The sequence below is a fragment of the Rhincodon typus genome, chromosome 9 (assembly GCF_021869965.1).
Source record: "Rhincodon typus isolate 14 chromosome 9, sRhiTyp1.1, whole genome shotgun sequence".
NCBI lineage: Eukaryota > Metazoa > Chordata > Chondrichthyes > Orectolobiformes > Rhincodontidae > Rhincodon > Rhincodon typus.
Genome location: NC_063340.1, coordinates 67,313,862 through 67,324,468, shown reverse-complemented (window position 1 = coordinate 67,324,468; position 10,607 = coordinate 67,313,862). Strand labels below are relative to the sequence as shown.

At 37.2% G+C, this 10,607-nt stretch overlaps 1 protein-coding gene across 1 annotated transcript in view; it reads right to left on the bottom strand.

Moving 5' to 3' along the window:
* The window catches only part of lrpprc (leucine-rich pentatricopeptide repeat containing), a 131,814-nt gene that overhangs the window by 8,032 nt on the left and 113,175 nt on the right, over positions 1–10,607 (bottom strand). The window contains exons 31-33 of the mRNA XM_048601116.1: positions 6,273–6,361; positions 4,370–4,574; positions 2,358–2,497 (exon numbers count right to left, since the gene is read on the bottom strand). Of these exons, the coding sequence (XP_048457073.1) occupies positions 2,358–2,497; positions 4,370–4,574; positions 6,273–6,361 (434 nt within the window). The remainder of the gene's footprint in view (positions 1–2,357; positions 2,498–4,369; positions 4,575–6,272; positions 6,362–10,607) is intronic.

Genomic DNA, 10,607 nt, shown 5'->3' with positions numbered 1-10,607 from the left:
TCAGGTGAATCTGTTAAGACAGCTGCTATCTAAAATTGTTGCCCCATCCAAGGAGGTTAGCATTTGCACTTGAACCAAATTTATAGTGGGAGTAGGGAAAGGAAATTCAGGAGGAGAAAATGAAGCCTTGCATTTTATATAATGCATTTGTTTCTTCTTAGATCATTACAGGAAATGTGAGGGGTTGCTTAGCTCAGTTCGCTGGACAATTGGTTTGCAATCCTTGAGTGACACCAGCTGTACCTTGCCAGCTGAGGTTATCATGAAGGTCCCACCTTCTCAACCTCAACCCTCACCTGAGGCATAGTGACCCTCAGGTTAAACCATCACCAATCATCTCTCTCTAGTAAGCACGCAGCTCTATGATCCTCTGGGCAGTTCTTCATCAACGTTATTCAGCCTTAAGTGGTTCAAATACCGTGTCTGAGTTAGGAAGGTGGCAAGTTTAATTTATGATTAAGTATATGTGAATGGACAAAACACTGCAGAAATCTGCAATTCAAAAGGAACTTGGTATTACTTGTGCACGAATTGACAATTCCCATACTCTGTATCAGTGGGTTGACTTGCAGCACCATAATCATGCAGTTAGAAGAGTGTTTATCAGATAAGTGCACAAAACAAATAAGGCAGGTTCAGCAGGAAATTAGGAAGGCTAATTGAATGTTGGCCCTTATTTCAAGGAGTTGGAGTATAAAAGAGAAGGGAAGTCTGACTGCAGCTGTACAAGGTGCTGATGAGACAACATCTGCAGTACTGAGAGCAGTTTTGATCCCTTATTTAGGGAAAGATACCATTTCATTGGAGGCAGCTCAGAGAAGGCTCACGAAGATGATCTCTGGTATGGAGGAATTGTCTTATGAGCAAAGCTAAACAGTTGGGACTCTACTCACTGGAGTTCAGAAGAATGAAGAGTGATCTCATTGAAACAGAGAATTCTTAAGGAGCTTGACAGGGTAAATGTTGTGAGGATGCTTCCCCTCATGGGAGAGTCTAGGACCAGTGGGCAGTCTTAGAATAAAGGGATGCCAATTTAAGATTGAGATGAGGAGAAATTTCTTCTGAGAGAGTTGAAAACATTGTGGGAGCAGAGTCCTTGTGTGTATTTAAGGCTGAGGCAGATTCTTGATCAGTAGGGGAATCGAAGGTTAAGGGGAAAGGTCACAAAAGTGGACATGAGGGGTGCCAGATCAGCCATGATCCTATTAAATGGCAGAGCAGGCTTGAGGGGCTGAACGGCTAACTCCTGTTCCTACTTCTGATGGTTTTATGGTCAGCCAAAATAAAGCAGCTAGTCTCAGTGGTCCTCAAGTACAGCTGAGAAATGCTGGACAGGGATATGAAACTTCCCTACAAACTAGCAACCACACTGGAAGCACGTATATGTAGGTATCATTATAGAATAATCTTATCAATATTCCACAAGTGGGTCCCTGACAATAAAGGATTAACTCTGGATGCACTGGAGCTTTGGAACCATACTAGCAGAAAAATTTATATGGTGAATATTATGCGTAGTAAAGCACAGGTGATTGAAGTATAGTCATAGAACTATAGCCAGAAAGGCAGAGAGTGGTTGATATACGTGGAACTATGTTTCACACAAAGTACCTTGGTGGGGGCTAGAGAAACGTAATTGAAAAAGGACCAAGGAAAATAAGATTAACCAACTGCTTTCACAATGACAAAGGGAATCAGTTATTTCATGGAGATACCACTTTGTATTAACTTTCCAAAGCTTCATAACTAACTATTCAAGTTTGAGCTTAAAGACCACGAATTTTACATTTTTCTTTCACTGAAAGCAAATTTGTGGAGTTATTGGTCCTGCAAAGACATTAAATTTATAAGGACAGACTGCAAACAGAAAAATCAATTTGGAAGATACAATGACTGATCAATATGTCACTGCAGTCGAGTCTCAAGCTAATTGCAGTTATCCGATAAACACTCATCTAACTGCATGATTATGGTGCTGCAAGTCAACCCACTGATACCTGTCTAACTCACCCAAAACAATGAGTATGGGAATTGTCAATTCATGTACAGTTAACTGCAGCACCATGCATTTTGTCTGATCTGCCCATGATTGGACACCAAAAAAAGCAGATGACTGCAACTCCTGTCACAGGACTGTGAAGTAGGATCCTGCATAAATGGAGCCAACTGGTAGCATTAGGGCTCAAGCTGAAAGGCAAATAAGCAACACCAAAACAACTAAGATTTCAAATGTAATACTTGGTTAAGTCCCAGACCATACCCAATATTGTTTGTTCTTGCATTTTTGTACTTAAGTACAAGAATTATACAATCGTTGATACACATAGCAAGTAGCATGCAAAGTCAGATAAACTTACATTTGTCTATTGCTGCTTCATAATTTTCCTCTAATATTTTTCTGAAGACATAAGACATGCTGGTTGCTTGCTGTTGAGAACTATTTTCTCCTGGAATGTAGAATGGTTCAACATATTCCACTGCTGTGTCAATATTATTACTGAGGAAAAACAAAACAAAATATTGTATTGTATCTGGCAGCTACTTTAAGATGCAAAACAAAGCAAAGCACATTTCTATGATTTCTGAAGAAGGGTCTAGGCCCGAAAGGTCAGTCTTCCTGCTCCTCTGATGCTGCTTGGCCTGCTGTGTTCATCCAGCTCTACACCTTGTTATCAAAGCACAAATGCATTTTTAGTGAGAAAATTTTGCAATTTGTTTGAATGGTTATTACTGCAGTGAAGCAAAAGTTTAAAAATGGCAAAAGAATTCAAGTTCAATAGAGACAAATCAACAGTAATCAGGTGCAGTGCTTTAACAAACTGACCTTGAGAAGTCTAACTTACTATGATTCACTTGTAAGGGGAATGATACCAGTGTTAAATGACACTGATGTTGTGTGTATATCTGCACACTCATTCACCCAGCTTACAAGCTCTAATAAATTCTTAAAACATGCAAATATTGCACTAAGGCATCATCTCTAAATAATTCAGGCTAAAAGACATTACAATCTTGATCACTCAAATATTTATTAATAAAGATACATATGTCCTTCTGTAACTATCACTTATTCTGTAAGTCAAGTGTAAGTGTTAACATTTTCAAGAAAGGGAATAAGGAGGTCAAGCTGTACAAAAACAGCTTTATCTAAGCGAAAGTAATACTGGAAGTTGCAATACTTTCAACCAATGGGAAAAGTAAAGAAACAGGCTAGATTTCTGGATTTGGCAGAAAGACTCAAGCAATGCTTTAGAAATCTTTCTTTGCTAGTAGTCCAAATCAGGGAAATAGAAAACGCTACTGCTTATCCATCTCTAGAAAATCAAGAAAAATCAGAATCCTAACACCATGCCATATTTTAATAAAGCCCAGTGTAGCATTGTACCATGAAAGATCAAGACTGTAAATTTCTTCCTAATCGGAAAAGGGCTTTGTATCAGAGAACAAATGTAGAAAAATGTAAACCATTTACAGTAACAATATTAACATGCCTGCTATGTATACATGAACATAGTTTCTTCATAAAATGCATATATCTGCCCCAAATTGCTATTATAATTAGCAAATATACTGTAAAAAGAATATCAGCAACAAAGATTTTATATTCAACTCATTATTGACAGAGACGAGCTGTTAGCTTGCTCACTCCTGAGATACAAGTTGCATTAATTTTTTTTAAAGAAGGTAGAAATTGAAACAGGAGTTATGATAAACAGAATACTAGCAATTGTTTGGCACGGTTCATGATCTTTTGTTTTAAAATTTTGGCTAAAACTCTTTTCAATCTGCTGTTAACCTACCATCAAGCAATTTTCATAAGTGCTTTATTTATTAAATTAAAATGGATGTTCATAACCAATGGTTAACAGAATTGATTATTCCCATTTCAACACATCTTTTAAACCCCTGATGTTTTAAATTACAAACACATGCTTATCGAGTTAGGACCAATGTCTTCCAAGTAACCATCAATACTGCTATTAACAAAGGATGATGATTTTCACTTTTCAGGTAATTAGTACATTGTGGAGCAAGCGAAAAAGACATCAGCAAGAAGAATTAGGAAGCAAAACACTAGAGGTTTGCTAACACAAAAAAACACACTTAAAAAAATAAGCATGCTTACACATACATGAAAGTATTCATTAAAAATTAAACAATTAGTTAATTGCAATTGTACTGCTTTCAATAATTTTTTACATTTTTAGAATACAAACACTTCTTCTCAAAACAGTGCAAATATTTCAAATTAATAGGATATTCTGAAAACCAATAAATTAAAATTTCTTTAAGTCTACAAGATTTATAGTGGCAATTAAATTCAGAGTGGTACATTTTTTAAAATTATCTGACAAAAAGGTTTACTTACTTCTTTATGTGAGCCAGGACTAAGTTATTGATAAATAACATCTTGGACAAATTGATAGGTCGTGCCAAGTTGCTCATCAATTTTTCCACAAATTGAATTTTCTCCACATCACCCTTGGAGGCCAAGGCTTGGACTAACCGCGCAATAGCGAGCTGACTGGGCACTTGATTAACTTTCAACATCTCTTCTAGAGTAGAAGCAGCATCTGAAATTAAATTTAATCACAAACAGTGAAAGGGTTTCATAAAAAGGTGACCAAACGTTAATTATTATTTTTTGTAAAAGAATTTCACTAAGTACTGGAATTGCACTTTCCCCTCTGGTAGTTGCAAGCATAGGTCAATAATTTCACAGAAAATGCTTTTCAAATAAACAAAATTGATGTGACACTGAAAATAGTTTAACCTCATGATTTTAGTTAACATCTATGAAAATGGTTCCTTTAACTCATCAGGTTTACACGGAGATCTCTATAATATTTTCATTTTTGTCTATCCCTTTCAGACCCATTTTCTTCAAGAAAAAAAACATTGCTTTCAATTGCTAATTGGGAATTGATATCAGGATGAATGGTTTTAAGATGTTATTGATTCAAAGTTAGTGAACTTACACGTGTGAAGTTTCTGGTCACTGCATTAGTCAATACATGGGGAAGTTTGAGGAGCACCTTACTCAATTTCCTCTAGCAAAAACATTCATTTCCACAGGATTTACAAAAAAAATTACCTTCCTTCAGATATTATCCAAAAATTGTTGTCCAAAACAAATAAACCATAACGAGAATATACATATTCATCTCACTTTCAACACCTGAGATCCTACTATAGAGTTGCACAAGATAGGTTTCTGATTTTGTGGGGGCAAAAGATAAGGAGTTCAAAAAGGAAAAGTGCCACATTAAAAAAAAATTGATAAAGCCAGCTCTTACATACTTCTGAAATGCAGTATTGTTAAAACAGAACTGATTTAATTGTCCTTACTTTAAACAAAACATTTTAAATATGAATGTGTTGCTCTATGCTGTAACTGTTCAAACACTATCTACATGTCATTTTACAAATATACACTTTGTTGCAAGTTGATAATTAAATGTCTTTACCATCTACTATAATTATAAAATTAAAGAACAAAAACTTAAATGTACTTTTCAGAAAGAAACAGCACTGGAAAAATGTTGAACATTTAAAAAACATGAATATATGTGGAACTGATAGTAGCTTGAAATCTTATCCATAAAGCGTTATCGTTTATGTTTAAAGCAGAATATGACTAAAAGGTACACAAATTTAAAGAAAGTAAGTACCATACACAAAAGCAAAGTCTCAAATTTTTGTAGATTTTATGCTGTTAACAAACATATTTATAATTGTTAACATCAGCCTTATCCAGCTGCCTCTGAGTATGTACAGTTAATTTACCATGCAAAAATAATTCTTAGCCAACACCTCTTACCTACCCCTGCAGAAAAGTTCTTATCCAATATCTCCTTTCCAACAAAATTTCGTTCGTTGCAATTACTTTGCAGGTATTTCTATTATTTTGTAACTATGTAAAAGGTGAATTTGCTCATTCATCCATTTCTAAAATTATTGAAAGCTTGTACTTTCACCCATCACCCCCACCCCCCTAAGTCTGCAGCCCACTGTTTTAGCTAAGACAAAACCATCCTCTGTTAAATGGAATGGAAACTGGACTAAGTGGCCAAATGACAAGTACATTCATATTCAGCTTCAGTTGTATTATAGATGCATATATAGTAATTTATGTCTCTCAGCTACTACAAAAGACTCTTGATAAGCAGGTAATTTGCTAAATGGACTCCTTTATCACAGCTTACGAAAGGCGTTACATGAAAATCTGCAGAGGCATTAACATGATGTAAAGGTCATAATGTGTGACATACCTTTCAGATTATCCCGCCTAACTTGCGTTATGATGAGTAGGCTGTTGGCAGCGTCGTTCAGTGTAAAGCCCTTGATGCGGGTCTCAACTCTAGAGAAGCAGACATTTAGAAAGGAATTACTGACATGCTTCTGATATGATAATAAATGGTTGAGACCGAGGTGAAATTATAAAAACTACCATTCCAATGTTAAAAATTTTGCCACAAATGTCGACCTGTAGACAGCTTTTATGTTAGAACGTCAAATACTGAAATAGTGTTTTTTCTCTCCCTTTCTTTCTTTTTTTTTTGGTTCTGACAGCTGCCATAAGTGGTACCCTAGGCAGCAGAGAGAGTAATGTTTAAGCAAGTGGTCTAGCTTCCAGAACATTATCTCTTAAACATAAAGATATTAGACATTGAAAAAGTCGCAAATCAGAGTCTCAGCTTGTTGGTGATTTTGGTGGGGGTCGCCGATAGAAAATCATGTCTGTGAAATCAGAGTCATATACAACATCCACCACTGTCAGTGAGTAACAACAGTTGTTTTTGTGCATCAATACAACCAAGACACATTATCGTTGGGAGGGTATGTTCTTCATCCCAAAACCTACAGCTTTGTGACCGAACCACCGAGTGCTTCTTTAAAAAAAAAAAAAAATCAATCCACCAACATCATATGCAGCCATGAAATGGTATCTAATATGCAAAATCATTTGGGCTTCTGTACTGATTTTCTGGCTGCTAAATTTAGCAATCTGGCCACAAGATATGATGCACTTTCTGCAAAACATGTAAAATATTTTATCCTATTGTGCAATTAGAACATACAATTGCTTAACAATTCACACTTGAAATTCAACAAATCTCAGGCCATATGTTACACAGATCTGTCAGTTTGGCTCAGTTGGCAGAACTCAATTGTTAGAAAATACAAAAACTAGAAATTACTGGATAACATCTGGCAGCATCTGCGGAGAGAAAGCAGAGTTAATGTTTCAGTGACCCTTTCGTCAGAACTGATTGTAGGCTAGGAAAAGCTTTGAATGCTGGAAGATGGCGTGGTGGGAAGGATGAGGAATAAATGATAGGTGGCAATGGAGCCCAGAGAGACATGACAGCAATTGGGCAGACAAAGGAATGGGTAAAGGTCAGACTTGGAAAATCAATAGATACTAGCTAACAATGGATTGGTTATGGTAGCAGCTCATGTGATAACAAGGCCTGGTGTGGAGCTTGGGGTAAGGGTGCAAGAGAAGGTGCCCAGGCCTTAAATTATTGAACTCAATAGAGTCCTGAAGGCTGCAGGGTCCCCCAGCAGAAAATGAGATGCTGCTCTTTGAGCTTATGCTGAGCAGTGCAGCGAGCCCAGTCGGAGACAGATGTTGGCCAGGGAACATAGCGGTGCATTGAATAGGCAAGCAGCAGGAAGCTCAGTGTCACTGAAGCGCACGCCAAGCTACGTCATCACATGGGCTGCTACCACAACCAACCCATTATCAGTTACTAATAGTCCCCATTAGCAGTTTTTGATTTTCCCAGGCTGACTTGTACCCATTCCTTTATCTACCCAACTGCTGTTCTCTTTCAGGCCTCCACCTCCACCCTATTGTTTACTCCTCCCTCCAACCCATCTTCAGCATATATACCAAACTGTTCCTGGCTACAATCAGTACTGAAGAAGGGTCATTGGACCCAACATGTTAAGTCTGCTTTCTCTCCACAGATGCTGCCAGACCTGCTGAGCTTTTCCAGCAATTTCTGTTTTTGTTCCTGATTTCCAGCATCTGCAGTTCTTTGTTTTTTTTAAACTGTCAGAAAATTGCTGCTCTAGAATAAAACCTAATGTTGGGTGTTCAGCAGATCAAAAGATCAAATCTGCTCATTCTGGTAAATTAGATGGACACTGAAGATTCCATTAGAGCCGCTGTCCTGTCCTGGCCAACAATCTCCTTGATCCAACTGCACCATGAATAAATCAACTGGTCAATTATTTTTCTGCTCGTTTGTGAAATTTTAATATGGTTAGTGCTATTTCCCATACCAATCATTATATTTCAAAAGCAATTTATTATCATAAGTATTTTGAACTGTTATAATATTAAAAGCAGCTTCAAAAAATGCATAATACTTGACAATTATGCTCCCAATTAGATGATTTAAAAGCAACATCCCAAAACTTACAAATCGTGCAACTCAGTAAGCACGTTTTTTCCATATCACACTGCACTTGCTCATTCTTCAAACAGCATTGGAAGCACACTCAAAGGGTAGGACATAATTGTAACCTCTCCAATTTAAATTTATTGCTTATAATGAATGACTTATTGTATCAAGAATCTTGAAGCAGTAATTTAGAGTTCCGATGATGAAGTTGAATTAATTGAAGTTCATTCCTGATTCAAATGATATGTGCCATGAACATTTACAGGAATGCCTCAGGTGGGCACTGTAAATAAAAAGTTTACTAAAATCAAAAGGAACTACGACCATAACTGCTTCATAGTTACGTCTCATGTTTCCAGACTGAAGATGCACAAGTTTGCATTTTGTTAAAGTATATTCTTTGTAGCAATTTCTGTTCATACTTCAGAAAAATAAAACATGTAACATACAGACAACTGATCTAGTTCCAAACTTCATAATCAGGTATGTTTACAGACAAGGTGACAATCTGTTTACTTTCACCCCACATCACAATACACCCTGCAACTCCCTTGCCTACACTCCCCATTACTCATCAACCAACTGGCAAGTGCATTTTTAAGCCCTTATTAAATGAACTGTAGGCACCAGGAAGTCTGGTGATACACTGGACAGAAAGAAAACTTACTATAAAACATGATTGCATTTACCAACAGGCCAGGAATACTATGACTGAGCCACGCTGACTTAACTAGTGAGTCAGCTAAAAAATATCAGTGGCTGTATTCATTCATTATTTGAGTTGTATTACCGAGAATCTTTGCATTGCCTGTTTCCTTTCACTGATCCTTCAGGTTAGTTTTGGACTCTGGACCTCATCATTCTTCTTCCATTTCAAACCTGCCCATGTTTCTTAAAAACAACTTTCGCTTGCAATTGCTCAAGAGTTTTGCTCAAACCTTCCATTTGCCCCATTTCCCTAATACAGACGTGATACAAAATGGGGAGGAACAATTGCCTCCATAATTTGGCTTTGCTACTTTGGATCGCAAAACTCCATCCTAAGCATATAAATGTTCAGATCCCACTTCCTCATGCACTTTTTAGACCCTAACCATCAAAATGATTTAACTTCACTCAATCTTCACTCAGCTTTTCTGGTGGAGTACACATTTGATTTTACTTTTCGTAATTACTGATTATACTATAATATTAAAAATGTCCAATAGTACTGCAGGTTAACAAGCCCAACTGTCAATTGTGCTGATAACAGCTTAATGGGGTGATCCAGTGTTGTAACAGAGAAGGATTTCTTAGCAAAACGCTCAACTAGTTTCTTGTCTGCTTCAACTCTGTTCATGCAATCCAAAATAAACAGAATTTTACTCAGAAGTGAATCAGAGGTCATAGGGAAAAGGCAGAAATGTGGAGTTGAGGATTATCAGATCAGCCGTCATCTCGGTGAATAGCAGAAGACTTGATGTGCTGAATGGGTTATTTCTGCTCCTATGTCTTGAGGTTTTATGGAACCATATTGCCTGGCATTCTCCTCAAACATGCATTTGTCTCTGCTTCAAACACTTGTCCAGTTTTTCCTCTAGAGGTTCAACTGGTTTTTGTCTGTCCCATTCCCTGCCATAATGCATGCCATGCTTGGGCAACGCTGACTAAGGAAATTTATCCCTGTTTTTTTTCATTTGCACTGAGAATTTTTACAGATGACTCATCACCATTGCAAAACCCAGAGAGAATAGCATTTTCTTAAGTCAAAAATAATTATTAAAGTCTGGCACAAAACCCCTTCCCACCATCAGCATCATCTCAATAAATGTCTTTTCTACATGAGTGAGCCCAAAAGTGGACACAGCTCTCTAATTGCGGCCTAACCCATGCTTTGAATACATTATCCCTTTTCCCTGACTCTATGCCCTCCACAAGAAACCTCTCCTGGCCATTTCACAGTTTTATCTACCTTGCCTTGTGCTTTTGGGGAACGTGACATTTAGTTTATTCTTTGCATGAACCACCTTACCGGTTTCCTGAATTCATTCATCAAGGCTTTCTGCTGTGGGCCTGCTTCTGGCAGGAACTATATTGAGTCTTTCCAAATATTTAAAGAGCTTTATATCCAATTACTTTTGTTAAACTTGAAAGCCTACTCCCTAATTCACTTTGTCTTTTAATTTTCATTTGAATTCTCTGATGTGCACA